The 25,063-nt window shown below is 47.5% G+C and overlaps 1 protein-coding gene across 1 annotated transcript; it reads right to left on the bottom strand.

The window, feature by feature from the left end:
- Positions 1–1,068: 1,068 nt before the first annotated feature.
- UCK2 (uridine-cytidine kinase 2) lies at positions 1,069–23,676 on the bottom strand. Its single transcript, XM_060233371.1, has 7 exons — positions 23,457–23,676; positions 10,385–10,544; positions 9,717–9,813; positions 7,550–7,692; positions 4,202–4,299; positions 2,353–2,401; positions 1,069–1,707 (listed from the first exon to the last, which is right to left on the bottom strand). Exons 1-7 carry the CDS (start codon positions 23,553–23,555, stop codon positions 1,568–1,570), a joined length of 786 nt encoding a protein of 261 aa, XP_060089354.1. The 5' UTR covers positions 23,556–23,676; the 3' UTR covers positions 1,069–1,567.
- Between the last annotated feature and the right edge of the window lie 1,387 nt (positions 23,677–25,063).

Raw genomic sequence — 25,063 nt, 5'->3', positions numbered from 1 at the left:
CTGTACTAAGAGCCTTGTAAGCTCTCGGAAGATTGGCTACAGCAGGGGGTGTGTGGCCTAATATGCAAAGGAGTTCCTGCTACAAAAAAAAGCCCTGGCGATAGATGTTTTGTGATCCTCTCAATCCTGCTTATAAAAATTAGGTAGAGTGAGGCCAAGATCTAGGAAAGGCTCAGAGGGCTTCATGTAGGGCTTATTTTGCAGCAGGCACTCCTTTGCATATTAGGCCACACACCCCTGATGTAGCCAATCCTCCTGGAGCTTACAGTAGGCCCTGTAAGCTCTTGGAGGATTGGCCACATCAGGGGTGTGTGGCCTAATATACAAAGGAGTTCTTGCTCCAAAAAAAGCCCTGATTTCAAGGCTAGATTTTAAATGGAAACACCTGCCGGTGAGACAAGCAAAGATGGGCAGCTGTGTGAGTTCAGCAATAGCAAGACAGGAAGCTGGGGCATGGGACTCTGTTCCTCTCTCGGTCCCCCCCTTCCCTCCTCCAAGCCAAAATGACACCAGATCTGATTACCCTCCCATGATGGAAACTGAACACATTTGCACCCTGCCTCATTGGCACGGATGTACAGTGGCCTCAGTCCAAGGGCCTCCGCTGGCTCCTGAGGATAACTCACAGCACCTTTCCAGTTGCCTGGGGTATGTGGCGTGTCCACACAGCAATGCTTGTTGGAACCTGAAGACCAGGAAGCAGTTCTGCAGTGTCTTGGCATGTGTCATTAGCATGAACAGGAGGGCAAAGCCACTGTATCGATTCAGGCAGCAATACTGAGGGGCAGAGGGAGAGGGCAGTGTGTGCAGGGGAGGGAGAGAAAGCAAGGTTCCAGCGCCAAAGCTGGTATTTCAGTGGGTTGCATCTGATGATCTCCCTGCCCACTAAACCATCCTTCTTCAAGAATGTCAAAACCAAAAGTAGATCTGCATTACTGGAAGCAAAAGGCTGATTCGCTACCAGTGTTCCCTCTAAGCGGAGTTAGTGTGAGCTAGCTCAGTTTTTTTAGCCCCCCAGCTCACACATGGTTGTCTTAGCTCAGGAAGGATGGCCCCAGAGCCAACTAATTAATACAGTAGCTCCCAACTTTAATGCCAGTAGCTCACGAAGCCGAATTGTTGCCCACAAGACACCACAGTCTAGAGGGAGAATTAATCGCTACCCAACCCGCAACCCACCTCACCCTTCCCTTGCCACTACGTTCATTTGAAGCTAATGACCCAGCCTTGAGACATCCGGGGTAAGTTCAGTCATCTCCCTCCCTCATCCTTGGCCTTTTGTCCCCCAAGGCCTTCGACAACAGCACGGCTTTGCCACAGAGAATGATGTTGCTGTTGCAAAAAAGGCCCAAGAAGTCATCTGTGCTCTTTCCAAAGGGACTGAATCCTTCTTCACGGCGCCTGCAGCAGAGCCATCGAAAAGCAAGTACGTTTTGGCCCTCAGAAAAGACCCCTGCCGATTGAAGTCATCAAACCCTGCTAGGGAGTCTTCAGCGCACGGCTGGAGCCGAGAAGATGCAGTTCCTAAGGAGGAGGGGCCTCCCACGGCCTCCCGTCAGGCCCAACATCAGTGCGGTCGGCTGCTTGACTCCGAGGGCTGTCGTTGGCGGGGAGGGGTGTAGCCGTTCACGTGCCCGTTGAGCTGGCGTTTGCCCAGGCCTCCATTCAGAATGTCTTGGATGTGCTGTACGATCAGGTTAATGGCCACTAGGGGAGCAAAAGGGAAGGAAGTTTAGGATGGTGATGCACAGGATCCAAATGCCTCCCAAGGCCTCCTAAATGCCATGAAAGGCACATGCATTTCCCCCCTTCAAGCACATAATTTCCTACATACAACGAATAGCTCGTTCGTTATCCGCCTCTTGACGTCTAAATGCAAAACTACAGAAGACTCTTAGACCCAGCATACAGGTTCAAGGTGGGAGGGAGTTATTTACATGGGGTGGGGAGGGGGAAACAGTTTGAGGCCTAAGGGGTTAACATCCCTCAAAAGTACACCTCTAGTCTGATCCTCAACATTACGTCCTCTTCTCTCAACATTATGTACCCAGCCTGATCCTCAATATTACATGTGTAGTTTGAACAATTCTACCCAGGGGTGGAATTCTAGCAGGAGCTCTTTTGCATATTAGGCCACTCCCCTGATGTAGCCAGTACTCCAAGAGCTTACAAAAAAAGAGCCCCAGGAAGGTGTGGCCTAATATGCAAAAGAGCTCCTGCTAGAATTCCACCCCTGATTCTACCTCACTGTAACCTACTTTTAGCCCCCCCCCCCAAAAAAAGATAAAGATATTCTAAGCATGGATCTCCAGGTCATTGGTCCACTCCCCCCACGTCTTCCCCATTACTCACCAAGATTATCCACCCCACGGGGGATAATGACATCAGCATACTTCTTGGTCTGCAAGAACCAAAGAAGACCATGTTAAGGAGGATGGCAAGGGTGGCCATAAATTTACCAAGAATTTTTCTTCATAGAACGCTATTAGCGGAATAACTGTTGGGAATGCCTCTTCTTGTCTCTTGGCCCCCTGGATTACTGCCAGTCCTGGAATGCCAGAGCAAAGAGTCTAAAGAACTGCCCTTTCCTCTACTCTCAGCAGCCGCTTGTAGCTATTGTCAGGAACATTCATAAAGTGTTTGTCTTCCCCCCGCCCCCCGGATTCCCAAAGAGTAAGCATTTCTACCAGTTCTTGCCTCCAGTCGCAAGAGATGGAGATAAAAGCCAGAAGAAACGCAATCGCTATCAGCCCCGAGGATGTTTTCAATCAAGTATCCCGTTCTGAGCTTCAATCGAAAGCAGTCTGTGCCAAGCACAATTTATTCAAATAGCTGTTTGTATTTACTCTGGTGTAGAGGGCAGTATCCTACCAGTCATGTGCAGGCAGGGCGTTTTTTGTAGCAGGAACTTTGCATATTAGGTCATACCCTCCTGATGTAGCCAGTCCTCCTGGAGCTTACAGTAGGCCCCGTACCAAGAGTCCTGTAAGCTCTTGGAGGATTGGCTACATCAGGGGTGTGTGGCCTAATATGCAAAGGAGTTCCTGCTACAAAAGAAGTTCCTGCTATATGGTCAGGGGCCTGCCTTTCTCCGCATGTTCCCCAGAGAGCACTATGTTCAGGGACACAAAACCTATCTATCCCTGGACCAAGGGAGGCCAGACTGCGTTCCACACGGACTAGGGCCTTCTCAGTGGCAGCCCCAGAAATGTGGAATGCCCTCCTGGAGGCCATAAAGGTCCTGTGGGATCTTTCTCAATTCCGCAGGGCCTGCAAAACTGAATTATTTCGGCAGGCCTTCAACATCTAAACTGCCACCCTACACTGCTGAGGAACTACAAGCATTATAGGATCACTGTCAGAGGAAAGAAAGATCCCGCCTATACTGAAACTGAACGGCACCATAAAATGTTTTTAAAATGTTTTTTTTTTAAATTGTAATATATCGTTTTTAAGTTGTAATTGTAGATGTCTGAATTGATTGTTAGCCACCCTGAGTCAGCTTGCAGAGACGGCGGGATAGAAGTCTAAAGTAATAAATCATAATAAATTTTTAAAAATTTAAAAGCCCTAGCTGCAGGCATGAAGCTTTTTCGTTCCTTGTTGCTCTGAATGGCTGCAGTTCTTTCTCACCCCCAGAAAGAGCACTCCCGGGGTGGCTGGATCCATGCAGAGGAGCAGCTATGGGGCTCGGCAGGCTGGAGTGAGGAGGGATAAAGGAGGAAGGGGTTCAACTCCTTTTCCTTCCTTGTTCCAGCCCTCCGAAACCCACACAACTGTTCTTTCAGGCAAGTCCTGCGACCCCGGGACTGATGGCTCCACGAGTCAAAGAGGCGGCAAATGCTGCAACTTTTGCACATGGAGTTGGAAGATAACTGCCCAAATTTGGATTTTTGTAAAAAAAATTACATTCAAGTCAATCAAGGATCTTTCACTATTGTCAAATGTATATTTTCCAGAGCAAGACTTATCCCCATTCCATGGCCATCCAGCACAGCTTGAAGCTGCAACATCTTCTCAAATAGCTCTTCTCTCCACCCCAGTTTTTACCTGCCCTCTAGCCTCATACCCTCCTTAGCTGGAACCAAAGAATACAGGCCAAGTGTCCCTCCCCTTCTTTGCCTGCCAGCCTGCACAACCCATAAATTTGCAAGCCAGGACTGATGGACACACACGCCAAGCTCGCCTTCTATTGACTCACAGGCAAGCAGAATTCTTCAAAGGCCGGCTTGACAAAGGAAATATACTGCGTTAAGATCTGCTCGAGGTTCCTGCCCCGTTCGTTGATGTCTCGGAGAACTGCAAGGCAGAAAAGAAAGATGAAACAGGGTGCTGACAATGGCACTACCACACTGCTCCACAAGGTGGTGAAGTGAGCAGCATAAAATTTATGCTTTTGGGGACCTAATTCTTTCCCAAATGGAGCAGATCACAGGGGTTCATCTAGATCAGGGATGTCAAACTCATTTGTTATGAGGGCTGGATCTGACATAAATGAGACCTTGCCGAGCCGGGCCATGTGTGTACCTATTTAAGAAGAAGATATTGGATTTATATCCCACCCTCCACTTTGAATCTCAGAGTCTCAGAGTGGCTCACAATCTCCTTTATCTCCTTCCCCCATAACAGACACCCTGTGAAGTGGGTGGGGCTGAGAGGACTCTCACAGCAGCTGCCCTTTCAAGGACAACCTCTGTCCGAGCTATGGCTGACCCAAGGCCATTCCAGCAGGTGCAAGTGGAGGAGTGGGGAATCAAACCTGGTTCTCCCAGATAAGAGTCCGCATTCTTAACCACTACACCAAACTGGCCCTTTAAGATTAGTTAGCAGACATAAAAACTTTTTAAAGGAAACAGACAAACACAATTGAAGATTTTTTTTAAAAAAAAAACCCCATAATATAAAATATTTAAAATATTAGCATTTGTTGGTCTTAAAGGTGCTTTCTTTGTATCTCTCCCATGGAATCCAGGGAACTGGGCAAAGGAAGCTTTGGCTCTTTCCCGCCCTCTCTAGGGGACTAGGAGGCAGAGAAGCCTCAACCAATGGAGAAAACTCTGTTTTGCTCTGTAGCTCCTGTATGATTGAACAAGCCTTGCAAAGAAAGCTGTGATGCAGAAGGAAGCAAGAGAGGGGGAGAAGGAAGCAGTCAAGAGCCAGTTGCTCCGGGGGGGGGGGTGATAGAAACCCTCCGGGGGCCTCATTCAGCCCCCAAGCCGCATGTTTGACACCCCTGATCTAGATAATATACCTGAAATAGTTCTTTTAGAATATTGGCCTGCCCTACAACTAGATAAACTAGATTCTGAAAGGCTGGCAATACTGTTAGCAGCTCAGTAGGGTACAATGTCACAGAGTTCGCTCTCCAAAGAACTGAGGTCTGTACTGTGGAGATGAGCTATAATTCTCGGGGATCCCCAGGCCTCACCTGAGGCTAGGATCCCTAGGTGAGATGCCAGAATAACCAGTATGTGCAGGGCATGGCAGGCAAAGATTTTTACGTCACTCGAGGGCTTCTTAGATGTTTTGCAGAAAGTGAAATGATGGAGGTAAACCGTCAGCAGTAATCCCAAGGACAAACCACGTGCAGATGTATGTCAGTGTCCTAAAACCATCATAATGCAGAGTGCTTGGGTGTATTTTTTTACTCATTGGGAGACTTCCTGTGTGCCATTCCCTAATATAAAACCCAAAATAACCAGTGTTTGGGCTGCAGAAAACTTTAAGGGTTATCAACCGACATGACTATTATTAGCAAGGTTAAGTGGCAGGTTTCCAATAATGCAAATAAGCATTCTAATACTAGCTCTCTGAGTTCTTGCTCTGAATTCGGACGTAATCAAGCTCTTTAATTATTAAAAGTTGATAAGAAGTCTTGGAGGAATGATGAGTTGGTAGTGAAAGGGAGAAGATGCAAGAGGCAGACATGAGTTTTTTTTTTTTAATACCAACAGAGATTCCAACTTGGTTTACTTTATGAGCATATCCCATAAAGAACCAGTTTAGTGTAATGGTTAAGTGCGTGGAGTCTCATCTGGGAGAAGTGGGTTTGATTCCCCACCCTCCACATGCACCTACTGGTGTAACCTTGAGTCAGTCACAAGCTCCCTTGGAGCTGTTCTCACAAGAGCAGATCTCAGAGAGCTCTCTCAGCCCCACCTTCCTCACAGGGTGTCTGTTGCAGGGAGGGGAAGGGAAAAGAGATTGTAAGCCGCTTTGAGACTCCAAGTGAAGGGCGCAGTATAAATCCAATCTCTTCTCTTCTTATGGGCATATCCCATCTTCCCCTTTGGGGACTCAAGGCTGTTTATAATTGATTCCACTAAAATTAAGGTTGCCAATGGATTTGGAGAAAAAGGGTCCTATCCCTTTAATAGGGGCTTAATGTGGGGAATTGGGTAGTTGAATCTTTCCATGGCATGGAACATGACCAGGTAAATAATATCCCATTAAAGGAACAGGACATTTTTTTTCTCTCCAGGCAATTAGCAATCTTCCCTGTGGCAGAAATTATATAGAACAGTCTGTTAAATGCACACTCCAACATTCTTTGAATAAAGGTCTTAATTTATCCCGGTGGTGTTAAAGGTTACACTATGGTAGTGCAGATTAAAGCAGTTGGCAATTCTGTCCGCTGAAAACCAAGCCTGCTCCTGTCTGCATAGCCCTGGGGAGCCTGGGTTCAAATCCTTACTCTGACATGAAGCCTGCTGGGAGACCTCTCTCAGGCTAGCCTACCTCACAGGGTCACTGCAAAGATAAAATTGTGAAGTGCAAATTGCACTGTTTACCAGTTGAGTACCGGATCCGCTTCAAGTTTCTAGTACTGACATCCAAAGCCTTACGTGGCCTGGGACTAACATACCTGCGGGATCACCACTCCCAATATGAGCCCTGATGGTTGCTGCGATCTCCCAACCAACATCTTCTGGCCATTCCTGGCCCAAAGGACATCTGTCTTGCCTCGACCAGGGCCAGGGCCTTTTTGGCACTGGCCCCAACCTGGTGGAATCAGCTTCCCATGGAGATACAGGCCCTACCAGATTTGTTACCTCTCTGTAGGGGCTGTAAGATGGAGCTGTTCCACCAGGCATTTGGTTGAGGCAAGTGGGTGTCCTTCTCCTTATTGCCTATACCATCTGTTATCCTCCCCCAGATTGATCCATCATCTGAATTAGTATATCTGATTACATTCTGATTACACTGATTACATTCTAACCGATTACATTCTGATTACACTGATATTTCTGATTACACTGATTACATTCTAACCTGCACTATGAGCCCACCCACCTCTGTTATATAATACTGTTGTGCTTTGTTTTTGATTGCATTTTATTGGTTTTATTGTATTTGATTGGTTTTACCTGGTTGTAATCCACCCTGAGCCCATTTGGGAAAGGGTGGAATATAAATTCACCAAATAAATAAATAATAAAACAGGGAAATGAGAGCCACGTATAGCGCCATGACCTCCTCGGAAAAAGGACAAGGATAAAAGTGTCCCAGGCAGATGTGTGCAGTTGGAAGGCCAGGTCCACCAACTTACCCCTGCGAGAGAGACGGGTGTCTGCATCTGTATCTACGAAGAGTTTCATCTGGAACAGGTCCCGGAGCTCTTGGCTGTAGAAGGCCAGGATACCTTCAAAAAGCACCACGTCTGCAGGGTAAACTGTCACAGCCTCTTCCTTGCTGTCAAGGTACACAAGAAAGAAGCCAAGGTAGAGTGCAAATCAGGAAAAAAAAGCCCTGCCAGACATGCTTCTCTGAGTGTATCGTTTTGCAGTGTAATCCAAATTGCACAGGCTGGAGACTCATTAAGTCTGCTGGAGAGGCTCAAGAGAGCAACTAATACTGCAACCCTAAGTGGGCATACTCAAAAGTAAGGCCCACTGAGGCCAATGGGACTTCCTTCCTTGAAAGTGTGTTCAGGGTTGCAGCCCATGTCCCTCCCATTCGTACATCTTCAAGGCACAATGGAGAAGCCAGGAACAAAATCTGGGGCCTTCTGCACGCAAAGCAGATGCTCTGCCACTGAGCCATGGTCTCATCCCCTCCCCCAAATGTCCTGGCATATTTGTCCAGTCTCACTGCAAGGGCACAGGGGTGGAGAAAATGCCTCCATTCTGCCTGCTTCCATGGCTGTGTGGTCAAAGCTCTGGTCTATTTTACTTATTTATTTATTTATTTAGTTAATTTATATTCCACCCTTTCCCGCAAACGGGCTCAGGGCGGAACACAACATTTCAAACCATTAAAATAATTCAGCAATAAATAATTAAAGCCATTAGGACTATAAATCAGCCAATGAAGGTAAAGGTAGTCCCCTGTGCAAACACCAGTAGTTTCCGACTCTGGGGTGACGTTGCTTTCACAAGGTTTTCACGGCAGAATTTTTACGGGGTGGTTTGCCATTGCCTACCGCAGTCATCTACACTTTCCCCCCAGCAAGCTGGGGACTCATGTTACTGATCTCGGAAGGATGGAAGGCTGAGTCAACCTGGCTACCTGAACCCAGCTTCCGCTGGGATCGAACTCAGGTTGTGAGCAGAGAGTTCGGACTGCAGTACTGCAGCTTTACCACTCTGCGCCACGGGGCTCAAAATCAGTCAACAGAGGCACTTAAATTCCAGTGGGAGGTGATCCAGTAATAGGCCATGAAGATGCTATAGCAGCTCTACAGAAACAAAACAGTGCAGCAGCACAGCAAGGGAGGCCAATTTAGCTGTATCATGGATGCCCGCTGCATCAACCGAAAGCCAGGCAGAACAGCTCTGCCTTACAAGCATTGGCTCTATTGGCGCCCCTTTCTTGATGACTGCTGCAAGCCAAAGAGATGCTTTGCCTTCAGTCCATATGGCAGGATTCGTGATTTCCCTCTCCCCTTCTATTTTCCACTGTGATGCTTCATTCCCCAAAGCTGCCACAGAGAATCATCTCCAAAAGTGTACAAATTGTGACTTTCTCCCCTCGTTGTCCTTGTTTGGGACAAGCACAAGAGGGTTTTGCAATGTGCACTTGCCCCTCTTTAAGAAACTGTGATGCTAGCTGGCCAAAGTGGAATGAATATCCATCCTTTTGCTGGGTGTTTTCCTGCCCACAGAGTCAGATTCAGACTTCCACCTGGAGGGAATCTCCAAAGAGGGCAACCAAGATAGGGGAACACCTTCCCTATGAGGAAAGGCGCTGAAGAATCAGGGACTTTTCAGTTTAGAAAAGAGATGACTAAGTGGATACATGATAGAGGTTTATAAAATTATGAACGGGGTGGAGAAAATTGACAAAGGGAACTTTTGCTCCCTCTCCCAAAATACAAGAAGGGCATCTAATTAAAACTGCTGGATCAGACCGGTGGTCCATCCTGTTCAGTGCCATCTCATACAGTGGCCAGCTTGTTCCTGTGGAGGACCAACAGGACATAGAGGCTGAGACCTTCCCTTGATGTTGCCTCCTGGCACCGTCTGTGAACATGGAGGCTTCCTTTAATCACCGTGACTAGTAGCCACTGATAGACCTATCCTCCTTGACTCCATCTAATCCCCTTTTAAAGCTGTCTATGCCTGTGACCATCATCCTCTGGCAGCAAACTCCACATTTTAATCACTCTCTGTGTTCAGAAGTATTTCCTTTTGTCTGTCCTGAATCTACTGCCCATCAGAGAGAACATGCCATCCCAAGAGGGATGAAGAGAGGTGAGAAGAGAGGTGCAGGTTTACCGGGAGTGGGAGACAAAGTCATAGACAGGTATCTGGACCGTCTTCCCCTCCATGATCTTGCTGAGCGTCTGGACGATCAACTCGTTGTCAAAGGCATCTGCAAGGGAGAGAAGCAGCAAATGGGTTAAACAGGGGAAACAACAGGCCTCTCTCTGATGCTTCTTGACATAAGTCTTAGGACGTTGCACAGCGTCCTACAATGTTCGAACAGATCCTGCTTGTTTCAATGAGGCTGACCCTCGGACTGCATTCCCTGGATCAGATCTGGCTGGCTGCTTTTCTATTGTCCTCAACAGCATGCACAATTTGTGAATGGGGTATGTGTGTGTGTAATTCATGAATTTCCTACATCATGCGGTGGGGTTGGACTGGATGACCCTGGGGGGCGGTCCCTTCCAACTCTATGATTCTATCATCAGTTGGAGCCATTAACACTGTTAAGAATGAACGTTGCATCATTATGATGAAAACAAACAAATCTGCTGGTAATTTCATCTAGCATCCTGCTACATTCCCAGCAACCACCAGAACATTTTGCATCTCGAGATCAGCAAGTTTAGGGGATGCTACTCTACAACATCATATGCATCCTTTGGCGGAGGCTGAAGGATCGGGTGCCTCTCGCCCTCTGCTACTCCCTTCCTCCCCCAGCCACCATGGCCCATCACCTGGGTGATCGAAGTTGAATTGGCCCTTGAGGGCTTTGGCTTTCTGCTCTGCAGTGAGGACCCGGTAGAAGCTGTCCTGGCTCAGAATCACAACCTGTTTCTGGCGATGGTCTACTTCGTTCTGCCCCAGCAGTTCGACAATTTTGGCACAGACAGAAGACTGCAGGAGATAGGAAGAAAAGAGCAAAGTGAGCAACCATGTTGGCACAAGAAAGGAAGATATCTGAACTGCAAAGGAGGGCCGGCAAGGCCAAAGGGTGTCCTTTGGCTATTTGGGGCCCATGTCCTATCCCCACTTAGCAGAGTGATGGCAGTCATCTGGCTGTGCTTCAGTGTATTTCAGAAGGCAGTGTGTTGTAGTAGCTAGTACAGGGGTGATCAAACTTGCTTAATGAAAGAGCCCCACAGAATAAACATCAGATGTTTGAGAGCCACAAAAGGAAGGAAGGAAAATAGAAAGAGGGAGGGAAAGGTGGAAAGAAAGCAACTTTAACTTTCAATGCATTCTCCAAGCCGCCAGCTGGCTTGGCTTGGAGAAGTGATTTAAAGAGAGAAATGCCTTCTCCAAACCAGCTGATGGAGTGGGAGGGGGCTTCAAGAAGCACACGATATGTGTGAAAGAGCCACATCTGGCTCCCGAGCCACAGTTTGGCCATCCCTGGGGCTAGTAGACTAATTCAGGAGAACCAGGTTCAAGTCCCCACTCGACCATGGAAGATTGCTGGGTGACTTTTGGCCAATCACACATGCTCAGCCTAACCTACCTCGTGAGGTTGTTCGGAAGAGAAAATGGGGAGGGAAGAATATTGTAAACCATTTTGGATCCTCACTGGGGAGAAAAGTGCTGTGTAAAGAATGCAAACCAACAAACAGAGAAGGCCTTTGCCCCTTCTAGTCCACCAGTCCAGCAACCAAACCACACTTATGGGGGCTCTTGCCCCAGCTATTAACATCATATACATCCAGAACATAAGAACATAAAAACATAAAAACATAACAAGAGCCCTGATGGATCAGACCACTGGCTCATCTAGACCATCAGCCTGTCTCACACAGTGGCTGGCCAGTTCCTCTGGAGAGCCAACAACGTAGAGGCTGAGACCTTCCCCTGATGTTGCCTCCCAGCACTGCGATCCAGAGGCCGACTGCCTCTGAATGCAAAGATTACCTTTAGTCACCAAGCCTCGTGGCCACTGATAGGTCTGTCCTCCAGGGATCTGTCTAATGTCCTTTTCAAGCTGTCTATGTCTGTGAGCATCACTTCATCTTCTGGCAGCAAATTCCACATTTCAGTCACTTGCTGTATGAAGAAACATTTCCTTTCATCTATCCTGACCCTAGCGCCCATTACTTTCATTTGATGCTCTCGAGTTCTAGTATTTTAGGAGAAAAAGTCCTAGCCTTTTGAGAGAGGAAGTCAGACACGTCGTGTATCTCTTTCTGTTTCTTGCAGTTTAGAAACACTTCCTTTTTTCTGTTCCGGTGCAAACATGGGAAATTTAAAAAAACAAACAAACATGTCTTGGATACAAATTTGGCAGGGCTGCTGGATGGGGAGGGGGACACTACAGGAAAGCATACAGAAGCTTAATCTGGCCCACGGGCTGATATTTTGTCATCCCTACTCTCAGGGGTGGAATTCTAGAAGGAACTCCTTTGCATATTAGGCCACACATCCCTGATGTAGCCAATCCTCCAAGAGCTTACAAAAAAAGAGCTCCTGGAGGACTGGCTACATCAGGGGTGTGTGGCCTAATATGCAAAGGAGCTCCTGCTAGAATTCCACCCCTGCCTACTCTAGAGTAATTGATCTTGGCTATGCTCGGTCCTATCCTCTTCCACATGTCACAGCCTTGGGAAACAGCCTTGGGAAACAGTTGTTCTCTAGGGACTTCAGAAGAGAGCATGGCAGAATACAAACACAAATGCTTATTCGCTTGTCTCGCGTACCCGTCTGCCTTCCCATTTTTCACACTGGAAACACCTTATGCTCCTCAGACAAGTCAAAACTGTATGATCCTGAAGGTCTCTCACACATGCTGGAATGAAATGTTTTCACCTCTCTCTGCTTGTTATCCTTCGGCTTCTATCAGCCTGGCTGTCTATCAGTACTGACACCACCGCTGTGAGAAGCAGTCCAAAAAGATCTCCTCTTCTGGGCATAACAACTGTCCAGTGTTCCTTCCTAGGTCTTCATTGGCTCTTCTTGAGGTCCTCTGTCATATTCAGCTTTCAAGTTTTGGTCCTTAACAACCAGCAGAGAGCACAACAGCAACTTACACCAAAGGGATTTATCTGCTCTACAGATATGGCCGCACATAAGGCAACCAAGAAATATATTCTGGTTGATATTGAGGAGAAGAGCTGGTTTTTAAACTTCACCTTTCACTACCCGAATGAGTTTCAAAGTGGCTTACAATTGCCTCTTCCTCACCCCACAATGGACACTCTGTGACCAGTGTTCCCCCTAAGCTGAGTTAGTGTGAGCTAGCTCACAATTTTTAGCCTCTGGTTCACACACTTTTGTCTTAGCTCAAAAATGGCTCCAGAGCAAACTAATTTATGCAGTCGCTCAAAACTTTAATGCCAGCAGTTCACGAAGCAGAATTTTCACTCACAAGACTTCAAAGGGAGCTTAGAGGGAGCATAGCCTGTGGCTGTGACATAGGTGATGCTGAGAGAGATTTTCGAAAATGGTGACTGACCTAAGGTCACCCAGTTGCCTTTATGTGGAAGAGTGGGGAATCAAACACAGTTCTCCATATTACAGTGCACCACTCTTAACCACTACACAATACTAGTGTCAGATACTGCCTGGCAAATATAACCAACCTTTTTCTTTAAAAAAAAAATCCACCTGGAAAACCCACTAGGGTGGATACAATCATGTAGTTAAGGAAACCCAAGTTGCTCTTAAGTTTTCTTAAGAGGGGTGGCGAATTTTACTGCTTCCTCCCTCCCAATGCAGTCTTCTTTGCCCCCTGAAATGTTGTTGGGGGGAGGGGTATCAGACTTCCAGAAACAACATAATGGCGGTCTGCACTGGGAGGAGAAAATTAGCAAAAGTTGCCATTCTCTGCTTAAGAAAACTTGAAGGCTCTTAAGTTTTCTTAACATGACTGGATCTACCCCACTATGTCAAAACTTGAGATTCAGGCCCTGACCTGGATAGCCCAGAAAAGCCTGATTCCGTCGGATCTTGGAAGCAAAGCAGGGTCAGCTCTGGCAAGTACTTGGATGAGAGGCCTCCTTAGAATACCAGCAGTCTGGAGGACAGGGCAGGCTTTATTCAGCCACTTCTCTGAATATCCTCCATGCCCCCAATAGGCATCAGTCACCAGAGGTCACCATGACTTCCAGGTACATGCATGTGCATACACGCACACACACAAACAAACAACCAATTTTGAAAAAAAAAAAACCTTGAGATTCAGAGAGTAATCCCAAACAGGTCTACTCAGAATACTGCTCAGGTCTATTTAATGATGCTTATTGCCAGGAAATTGTTCTTAGGATTCACTGTCAATCACAAGGTGGCTGAGATCTGAGTTTTTCATTCTCAAACTCCTGGTATCATGGAACCTCAGAATGTCATGCACTCCCAGTTCCCATATTTCACAAAGGAAAACAGAGATACTAAGCAGAATTATACTGTAAAAGTCAATGAGCTTAGAAGGGAATTAACTTTGTTTAGGACTGCACTATTAATCTTGGAGTCTCAAAATGCATTTCAACATCATGTGAAATGGCAGGCTCTGTGCCAGGGCCGTAGCCAGAGTTTTTCAGGTGTGTGTGTGTGGGGGGGGGGGGGGGTCTTTTTAAAAATTCAGGATAGTGCCTCAGGGCTTTCTGTTGAGCTCCATGGCAACGCCTATCCAGACTTCCCATTCCCTGCTCCACAGCCTCTTAATAATTCTCCTCATTATTTGACTGCCAGGCCACAAAAGTGGATCTATTTCTGTGGAGTCTTTCCTCAGGTGAATTCTGAAAGGCCATTTCAGATGCTACCACTCCTGAGGATGAGTCCAGAAGGCCACATGTGAAAGCCAAAGACTTTGAAGAGTTTATGATACCGAGGGAGGGGAAGTGTGTTGTAACACAGTGGCTGAATAAAGAAATGTACTTTCTCTTTAGTCTTTCTTCACTGGACTTCCAATTCTGAACTGCACAAAATTCCCATCAGAACTGCCTTAGAACTGTGTGTTAGGAAAAGCTGCTCCTTTTGTTTGTTCCCTGTTTCCACAGAACTTCTCTGGTGCAGCTGCTTCTTACAGAAGCAACGGTTTCTCATCGCTGGAGGGGGCCAGCTGCCTCCAATGACAAGGAAGCTGTGGCTTGTGGTCACCTCCAAAACTGGATCTCACTTCCCAGACACAACACTTCAGCAGTCAGATAGAAGGCTGCCAAGAAAAGCAAAACAAAACTTCCCTGACAAGAAAAAAATGGGTTTCACGAGAATCCTGAGCACTCCCGTTATCAGAAATGTCTGGAAAATAATCCAGAACTGGATTCCAGGTAGAAGTTACAGACATCTATAGCTTTGACTGTCCATGAGACGAAACACTTCATTATCTGAGTGCCACAATATCAAATTCTGTACTGAAGAAACACGTTCTCGGGGCAGCAAGCTGTGTAGAGATACCTTAACGCCAATGTCTAATCCTTGCACAAATGTGCTAAATCTGCACATTAGTGGGACTGTATAAAAGGTAGAGATCTGCAATTAGAGCAGGAATCCCCAATTTTGTTGAACCCATGTTTTTTGGAATTTTAAAAGCATGTAGCACAGGGGTGACTAAACCTGCTTAACATAAGAGCCACAGAATAAATGAGAGCCGTAAGACAAGAAGGAAGGAAATACATGTGAAGAGGGAGGAAGGAGCGAGATGTTGAAAGAAAGCGACTTTAAATGCATTCCCCTAGCTGTCAGATAGTTTGTCTTGGAGATGTGATTTAAGGAGACAAATGTCTTCTCCAAGCTGGCTGACAGGGTGATGGGGGCTTCAAAAGCCAAACAATATGTGTGAAAGAGCCACATGTGGCTCCCAAGTCACAGTTTGGCCACTCCTAATATAGCAGGTTCTTCAACAGATGGCTATTGTGAAACACCTAGCCAAACACAAAATGACTGTCATGGGGAATAATCACAAAATATGAGGAGGTTCCTAGACCAAGCCAAACACAAAATGGCTGCCAGAAGGACCACTCACAAAATATGAGGCGATTCCAAACCAAGCATTGTAGGAACAGCTTTCTCAGCCACTGCCTCAATATTCAATATCGCTGTCAGGCCAGCAGCAGCACAAGAACGTTTTATACATTCTGGAGAACTGGGGTGCAATCCCAAGCAGTACTGCAATCTAAACCAAGTGACTTCAATAGGCTGAGAAGGGTGTAACTCTGCTTAGGATGGCAGCATGGTTAATGTTTAAAAAGTGAGATTTTTTTAAAGCGACACCTGTTCTGTGCAAATAACACATCGGTGTGGAATCATGCACAAATAGAACAAACACCAGCAATAAATGCCAAGCACCATAACTGGCTGAAAGCATGTACCGTGAAGTCCTTGGTTCAGATCTCGCCTTGTCCACATGCTCAAGAAAAGATCCTAGTGAGTTCCAGCTGTTCAGCCCTGCCTTACCACCAGCCACTTATGAAGCCATCAAAAAGAGATGCTGCTTGAAGGGTGTGAAAGGCATCAAGGACAACCAAAGTCAAGAGCAGAGAGCTGCCAACTTCCAGATGGAGGAAGTCATGTTGCTCTTAACCACTACACCACACTGGCTGTCAACAACCCTGTGAGGTAGCCCAGGCTGAGACAGTGACCAGCCCAAGACCTCCCAGCAGGCTTCATGTCAGAGTGAGAATTAAAACCCAGGCCCCCTATGGCTATGCAGACAGGAGCAGGCTTGACTTTCACTGCTGCTTTAGCCTTTGCTACCGCAGTGTAGCCTTTTGTAACACCGCTGGGATAAATTAAGACTTTTATTCAAAAAATGTTGAAAAGCAACTTGTGCTTTTAACAGACTGCTTAATATCATTTCAGAACCACAGAGAAAGTTGCTAAGTGCCTGGAGGGGGAAAAATATATCCTCTCCTCATCCTTTTCACTCAGTTCCCCTCCAGATGGAGCCTGGAGATCTCCTGGAATTACAACTGCTCTCTAGCCTACAGAGATTAGCTCCCCTGGAGAAAATGGCTGCTTTGGAGGGTGGATTCTATGGCACTATACCATGCTAAACCTGCTATCCAAACCCTGTCCTCCTCAGGCTCACCCCCAGATCTTCAGGAATTTTCCAACCTGGAGTTGGCAACCCTATAAGAGCATGGGATTCTCCTTGCTAGAGGCAGAAGAATCGAGAGTCATGTAGTGCAGGGGTCCCCGGCCATTGGGCACTTTTAAAATCATGACACAGTGTGGAGGCCGCAGCCACAAAATGGCTGCTGCAGCTTACCTTCTGTCACACAGTAAAGATTCTTGGGCCATGGTGGTATCTCCTGCTCCAAGCAATGTTTTTTAAAACTCTGCACAGCCAATCAATCTCCAGTGGCCACTCTGAAGTCTTGCTGGGCAGAAGCCCCACCTGGCCACATCCACTTTCTAAAAACACTTGATGGACACCAAAAAAGATTTCAGAGGTTGTCATGGCACCCAAGGGCACCCTGGCTCTAGTGCAGAGGTGTTGAACGCAATTGTTATGAAGCCAGATCTGACATAAATGAGACCTGGTCGGGTCAGGCCATGTGTGTCATAAAATGTAATGCCAGGTAGCAGAGATATAAACTTTATAAAGCACACAAACACATTAAATATTTTTTTAAAAACTTAAAACATGCTTAAAATATTAGCACTCATTGGTCTTAAAGGTGCTTTCTTTGTATCTCTCCTGTGCGATCCAGGGAACTGGGTAAAGGAAGCTCTGGCTCTTTCCTTCCTTCCCCAGGGGACCAAGAGGGGGAAGAGCCTCAGCCAATAGAAGGAAGAGAGGCTTGGTTCAGTAGCTCTGCTGTGTGATTGAGAGAGACTGGCAAAGCAAGCTCTCCCTCCCCCCTTCCTCCTCAAGGGAGGAGCCTCAGCCAATGGAGAAAATAGAGGTTTTGCTCTGTAGCTCTGCTGTGTGATTAAGCAAGCTTGGCAAAGCAAGCTGTGATGCAGAAGAAAGCAAGAGAGAGGGAGAAGGAAGCAGATGAGAGTGAGTTGCTTGGAGGCCTGATAGGAGCCCTCTAGGAGCCTGATTTGGCCCCCAGGCCACATGTTTGACACCCTTGCTCTAGTGCATCCCATGATAGAAGGCCGCCAGAGATTAGGATAGGTGAGACAAGTCCATCCAGCCCACTCACTGCCAAGTCACTTCACCTATTTGCCACCACACATCAGTGGTAATTCCATTCCAAGAAGGTTCACCTCTGCTTGCTTTAAGTTGAAGACTGTTTCCCTTATTAAACTGCTGAAATTATTGCAGTGAAATTGATTTTTTTTTTTTTTTTTGCTTTATTCCTTGGGAAACAAAAGGTATAGGGGAAGGTGGGGCGGCTCTCCTAACATGCAATTTGAATGAGAAGCAGTCTGTCATTACTCAATGCAGCTATGAATAATATCCTGAGTCAGCCCCTAGCAGGGCAAGCCTCTTAAGATGCTGAAAGTGACTCTCTGGCAGAGGTCTTTCGCATCACCTGCTATCTGATCCTTTAAACAGGCGATGGCCAGGATTGGACCTGCATGCAAAGAAGAGGCTCTACAACAGAGCCAAACCCTTCACTTAAAATGATCTGGTAAACTTTACACCAAATGTAAAAAGTTAGTCATTATTATTTCCCTATTAAAGATGGGGGCCAAAGATGACTGGGTGTTTTGCAGAAGGCCAATCAATTAATCTGCTTCCATGGAAGTTTTTCTCCATTTTGGGGGCAAAACCGGAGCACTTTCGGGGATGGGAAGAGAATATTTGCATGATCTCCTGCTCTAGTACATGCCACTGAGCCCCTTATTTAAACTGTGTTATACAGACTAAGCCCTCTGTACAGACGTAATTTCAAACTAGCACTCTATCTGTAGCTAAGGAGCTACAGAAATATAATGGAAATGGATGACACAGTTTTTCAGGAAATTAAAGAGATGATGACTTACAGCATCTGCACTCAGCAACAGAACTGGGTTGTGTTAGCAGCATGCCCACAAACCAAGCCTTTTGCAAAGCACACAGAACTGTAATGCACAGCCCCGCAGGGTGCAGGCCAGTTCAGGAACAAATACTTGCCTGCATAAAAGAGAAGTGACCCGCAGGTTTTCCTATCAATCTTCTGAGAATGAATACAAACCTAGCTCTTGTGAGCACAGTCCCAGGAGCCCAGGCAGATACAGGACATCTTGGAGGAGGGATTGAAGCAAACTGGATTTTTTTTCTCTGCCCAGCAATTACCAGGACAGGGAAAGAGCGATCAGACCACCTTCTGAGACCCTTCTCCCACTGCCAGCACAGATGGGGTACATACACATAAACTGCCTTGCGCTGAATCAGACAAATGGTTTGTCAAGGTTAGTATTGTCCATGAGAGCTTTGGCTCTCCAGGTACTTAGATATTTTCATATCACCTGCTATCTGATGCCAGAGACCAGAGATGGAGATGCCGGGGATCGAACCTAGAACCTTCTGCACACAAAGCAAATGTTCTACCATTGTGCCTGGTCCAGGAAGAAGAGCAAACCCTTTCTGAATACGTTTTTTTCAGTCCCACACCCATGATGGCAGTTTTCCAGCCCACCCCACTGCAGTGCAGCTGAGCCTTTCCTGTGCTCTGTGAATGGGGAACTCAGGATCAGGCTTATGTCTGGAAGGAAGAGACACTCAGCCCCATAAGGAACCTTGGCTGCCAAGTGTGCTAAGCCTATCTTTCTCTACCACCTTCCATGCCAGCACTAAAAAACAGCACCCCTGCATGCCCAATTTGCTCAAAAGCCACACGCACTGGCCTAGCAGTTCACCATTGCCAACCCCAAAGATGTGGAAGTGGACTGCAGAACTCATACATATGTTCAGGGACACCTTCTCCTCACCTGGAAGGAATGCCTGCTGCCCTGAATGCCAGATGTCTGAGAGGTGGGCTGCAGTGTTCCAACCGCAAGGGAAAGAACTTCTGCATACATGCTGGCATTATTTTCCTACACTCTGGTACTAAGGCTTGTAAACAATGTTGTACATTCCCATGCAGACAGAAGAAGTGCCATAGGCATAAAAACATTTAAAAAAAACTACTCTAGCCTAATAATTCCATCAGGCAACAGATTCCCATTAAAAACAATGGGAAATTTCAGGATTTTAGAATAACTTCATGCCTCGACCTGGAAAGCTCAGGCTAGCCTGATCTCATCAAATCTCAGAAGCTAAGCAGGGTTGGCCCCGGCCAGTGCTTGGATGGGAGACCTCCAAGGAATACCAGGGTAGTGACTCAAAGGCAGACAATGGAAAAACACCTCCAAACGTCTCTTGCCTTAAAAACCTCACAGGATTGCGAAGTGACTTGACAGCACATTTCAGCACCAGAATAACGGTGACTGGACATATTTGCAGACGCAAAGAGTACAGGAATTCATGCTCCAATGCAAATCTTATTTCGAAATATGGCGCTTTAATGCAAAAGCTAATATAACCCATAGCTGTGGTCCCTGTTGTGGACGCTAGCGAGCACTGCAACAGGCAGAGGGTCGTTTACTACAGCCCCTCAATACAGTCCAGTTTTATGATCCTAACATTGAGTAGGGCTGTGAAGCTAAAATTAGTTCACGCTATCCCTGCCACGTAGGTCAGCATTATCCAGTATTATGACATAATTTCAAACACCCAAGACACCCACCCTCTCCAGACTTTCTGGGGTTTTTTGGGAAGGAAGTTCAGGCTTGAGTGAACGAGACTGCTGCACAGCCAATCATGAACACTTCCCCAGAGTTGTGTTCTGAGATCAAAATTCCCAAGATGCTTAGCGAGCCATGAAAACCTCTGTATTCTTCCTTACTCCCATCTCACTGCACCCCCGCCCCCAGTCCAAGTAGGAAGGCAGAATAATTAGTTATCCCCTTCAGTAAATAAACTAGCCAAGGGGATCTTCAGGATTCTATAGAGGACAAAGAAATGGTGGAATGGAAAGAGAAGTATCAGTTAGCATTGTGATGGAAGGTGAGGGTCCCAGTAGATAAAAGGGGAAAGGATGCAATTACTTAAGAGAGCCAGTGTGGTATGGTGGTTAAAGTGTCTAATTAGGATCTGAGAAACCCTGGTTCAAATCCCCACTCTGCCATGGAAGCCCGCTGGGTGACCTTAGGCCAATCACACACTCTCCGTCTAACCTATCTTGCAGGGCAGTTGTTGTGAGAATCAAATGGAGAAGGAAAACCAGTACATGCTGCCCTGAGCTCTGTGGAATTAAAAATGCACAAGATAAAGTTCCAAAAGGATGGCAGAGCAGGGAAAGATGAAGGAAATCACAGAACTTGAAAAGGAGGCAGATCAATCCCAAGATCTTGAATCCCTGGTTAGGAGCAGCTCCTAGACATTCAGCAAGACACAGAGCAGCTAAATGCAATTTCTTTTCCCAGCATAGGATGTGTCCACTCCAGGTTAGACACCAAGCAGTGAGGCTGAAGGTTTTACAGCTGCTGGACTCCATTAGTTTTTCAAATTTTCATGTGCCATCCACCACTCCCATCTGCATTTCATTTCTTACAAAACTGGGGAAAAGGTACAACACTCCTAGCCACATGTGGAGCAGGAAAAGGGGCTGAAGCTCAGGGTCAAACCGTGTGTTATCCTGAAGCTCTGTTGCCCACATCCTCCAATGTGTTACTGTCACAGTGGGGCGAGAGAGGAGCAATATGGATCAGCTGCTGCTCTTACCCTTCCTTTCCACCCTGTTTCTCTGGTTGAACATAGCCTCCTCAAGAGTGCATTTAGGCATTAGTGCGGGGGGGAGTGAGGACAGGAATCCATATTGTGTTTGATTTCTCCACTCCCAAACAATCCAAGAAGCCATTCCTGCCCTGCCTTCCCCAGCCCTGGTCCCTATCACAGGTTAGTGTAGGTAAGTGCTAGATGGCGTGCAATGGAAAACACACTCTCCTGCTTTAAATATATGCTGATAGGGCCTGAGCAAAGAGAGATGCAGGATGGAAACTGATCTTGGGGTTGTAGTGGTTAGCTCAATGAGAATGTCGTCAGCAGTGAGACAGGCAAACTCCATGCTGGGGATTATTACGGAACAGGCCTGAGAATAAAACAGCCAATAATGTAATGCCCTTGTCTGGCCCCATTTGGAATCCCATGTTCAGTTTCACCTAGGTCCTGTTGTATTTCAAGATATTGCAGAGCTGGGAGGTGTACAAGAGGGCAAGCAAAGTGATTAAGAGTTTGAGGAAAAGCTGAGATCTGGGGGGTTTCCATTCAGAAAAGAAAATGGCTATAGGGGCAGGATAGAGGTTTATCACATTATGCATGGAGTATACAAAGGGGATAGAGCTTTTTCTTCTTCCCCCACATATGGAGTACACAAAGGGGCTAGATTTTTTTTCTTCTTCCCCCACAATACTACAACCCATGGGCACTGACTGAAGTTGCGGAGCAATAGCTTCAGGAGAGATAAAAGGAAACACTTCTTTCCTCAACCAGTAAATTGTGAATTCAGGTGGTTTGTCTGATGCAGCAGGACAAAGTTTGAGTTCAGCGGCACCTTTAAAACCAACTAAGTTTTACTCTGGGTACAAGCTCATGCGCATGCACACTTCTTCAGATACATCAGATAGTAAATTGTGGGATTCAGTGACAGCGGGGGTAGTGATGGCCACAAGCACAGATGGCTTTATAAGACAAGGTCATGGAGGAGAGCTCCATCAGTGCCTTCTAGCCATGGTGACTGAAGGAAGCTTCCATGTTCAGAGGCATTAAGCCTCTTAAACCCAGTGCTAGGGGGCAACAGCAAGGGTTGGGCCTTTATGTCCAGTTTTGTAGCCTTCCAGGGCAGCCACCTGGCCACTATGTGAGAAAGGACAGGGCCTAGGTAGACCACTGGTCTGGTCTGATTCAGTAGGGCTTTTCCTATGCCAATCCTATTCCCTTCCTCAATAACAGCCCTGTGAGGTAGGGCTGACCCAAGGTCACCCAGGGAGTTTCCATGGCAGAGCAGAGGTCTGAACTCCTCTCACATTGTAATAATCACAACTGACTAGCTGAATCCAAAAAGCGAAACTCCCCATTTTACCGAGGTGTGTGGGTGGCTGTTAAATGAGATTTTAAACTAGCAAGACAGAAGTTGCGCCCATCCACCCCACAACGGGGCCACAGTGGGGGAGAGGGCTTTTCTGGGCCATTATGACGTTAGATTTATTGTGTTAAATTTATATCCCGTCCATTCTAGGAAGACTCAAGGCGGGTAACAACGTAAGATAACAATATTAAAACAGTAAAACAATCAGATAAAAATCACAATGGCGCTGCTTCATCTATTTTAATTTGAAAACATCATTTTAATCTGTCATTTTAATTTGAAAGCATCAGGAAAAAGGAATCGTTATACCCCCTATGTTTGTTTGTTTTTTTAAAGAAGTCATTCTAACCCTTTCCTTAGTTGCGCTCCATACACGTGGCGCGCCGGCTGTGGCCACCAGGAGCCGGCCATGCCAGGCTTTGGGTATCCCGTCTCGGCCCGAGGAGCACGCGGTCGCCTTTGCCCACGGCCAGCCAGGGCAGCTGGCCCAACTCCCTTTCTTCCCCGAAGGGGGCCTCGCTCGCCTCCTGCCAGCCAGCCCAGGGGCCGGCGTGTGGCCAGGCCGACCGGAGGTGGGGGCGCACGGCTGCCATGTGGCCTCGCTTCCCTTCGCCCTCTGCGGCGCTCCCGGGAGAAGCTGGCGGGCACGGGCGAGAAGGGAGGGAGAGACCTACGTGCCCGAGCCCGAGTCGCCCTCTCCGGCTCCTGCCACGCGGGGAAAGGACCAAGCCTGCTTTTGCCAACGCCGCCAGCTGCTGGGGTTGGGCACAAAGAAAGGGAGCCTCGCCCAGAGAAGCCCTCCCGGAGCGCATCCTCTCACCTTGCCGCTGGCAGTGCCCCCGCTGACCCCGATGAGGAACGGCGAGCCGCCGCCAGAGTGTCCTTGGCCCGGGAGGCTCTGCTCGCTGTCCCCGGCCATCGCCAGCGGCTCCTGGGGAACTGCACTGCCTGCGGGGGGAGAGCTGCCTGCCCTCCAGCCGTGGCGTGGCTCGCACGCAGCAGCGGCGGCGGCGGCGCTTCCTCGCCCTGGGCCCGCCTCTTTCTCCGCCTCCTGCTCGGCCGGCCGCCCTCCCAAGCCGCGTGGTCCCTGCAGCAGGGACTGCAGCCGGCCTTGCGCCAAAGGCCGGGGCGAGGGCACCGGGGACTGGGTTGAAACCGCCCATGGCGGCGCGCCCGCTTCGGCCTTCTACCCCACCCCCACCCCACTGGTCTGGGGTCGCGCAAAATAACCGGAGAATCTTTTGTGTGTTCTAGGTTTCTACTGGAGGGACAAAGGTGACTTTTTGGCTCTCGATTTTCAATACAGGAGGAAGGAATCCGATGTTGAGCTCGCCAAGGCGGCTTCGAGGGCTTGCTCCGGCAACATAGATGGGAGTTTTGCAATTGCTTCCCCTCAGCGTTGTAGGAGTGGGGAAGGGGATTGCAGCGCATTCCTATGAAAAGTTATGCCATTCTGAATCCATTCAAATTTAAAATTGGGGTCGTTCTGTATTGGACCGCACAGTTAGAAGGCTGGGATTGCCTGTGAAGGAGGGGTTTGTGGAGAGATTTCACCCCCAGTAAACCGTAAGAGTTTAACTTTATCCTCTGAAGCTGCGGTTTTCTCCAGGGGAACTGATCTGTGCAGTCTGGAGGAGATCAGTTGTAATTTCCTGAGAATGTCGGGTCCCACCTGGAAGGTGGCAACCCTAAACCTTCCTGATGGTGGACGGTGCCACAATTGACTTATAGTGACTTTGTGTGGTTTTAAGGGCAAGAAACGTTCAGAGATGGTTTGCCATTGCCTGCCTCTGCATAGCCATCCTGGGTTTTCTTGATAGTCTTCCATCCAAGTGCTAACCTGAGACCTTCCTGTCTGGTCAAGGCTTCCTGCACAGTCATTTTAATTTGAAAGCATTTTACCACTTCAGGCCCAGCTCTTTTCCACATGTCTATAAAGTGGTTAGAGGTTAGAACGTCCAACTAGGACATGGAGGACCCACGTTCAAATTCCCAGTCTTCATGAAGCTTGTTGGGTAACCTTGGGACACTCACTCTGTCCACCCAATGTATATCACCGGGCAGTTGTGAGGATAAAATAGCAGAGGGGAGAAAGATGCATGTTGTCCTGAGCTTTGTGGAGGAAGGATAGGATACAAACAAATACACGATCAATAATAAATACATGCAAGACCTGTACAGCCTTGCACAACTGGTCTTCAGATTCTCAAACTTTGTCCGAGTGGTCAGTGACCATCTCATGGCGATGATGGAAAATGCTGTCAAGCAGCTGATTTATGGCAACCCTGCAGGTTTTCCAAGGCAAGAGTATGAACAGAGGTAGTTTGCCATTGGTTTCCTCTAGGTAGCGAGTGACCCTGACTTTTGGTGGTCTCCCATCCAAGTAGGAACCAGGGCTGACTCTGTGTTGCTTCCAAGACGTGACAA

The sequence above is a fragment of the Heteronotia binoei genome, chromosome 2, assembly GCF_032191835.1.
Source record: "Heteronotia binoei isolate CCM8104 ecotype False Entrance Well chromosome 2, APGP_CSIRO_Hbin_v1, whole genome shotgun sequence".
In the NCBI taxonomy this organism is placed as follows: domain Eukaryota; kingdom Metazoa; phylum Chordata; class Lepidosauria; order Squamata; family Gekkonidae; genus Heteronotia; species Heteronotia binoei.
Note: the sequence above shows the minus strand (reverse complement) of the source record. Positions and strands in the feature narration are given on the sequence as shown.

Excerpts from the sequence above, each read along its gene's own strand:
- UCK2 (XM_060233371.1), bottom strand. The coding sequence starts at position 23,555 with ATGGCCGGGGACAGCGAGCAGAGCCTCCCGGGCCAAGGACACTCTGGC. Across the intron at positions 10,545-23,456 it reads GGGGCACTGCCAGCGGCAAG|TCTTCTGTCTGTGCCAAAAT; the intron begins GTGAGAGGATGC and ends TATCTCCTGCAG. Across the intron at positions 4,300-7,549 it reads CACCCGTCTCTCTCGCAGGG|TTCTCCGAGACATCAACGAA; the intron begins GTAAGTTGGTGG and ends TCTGCCTTGCAG.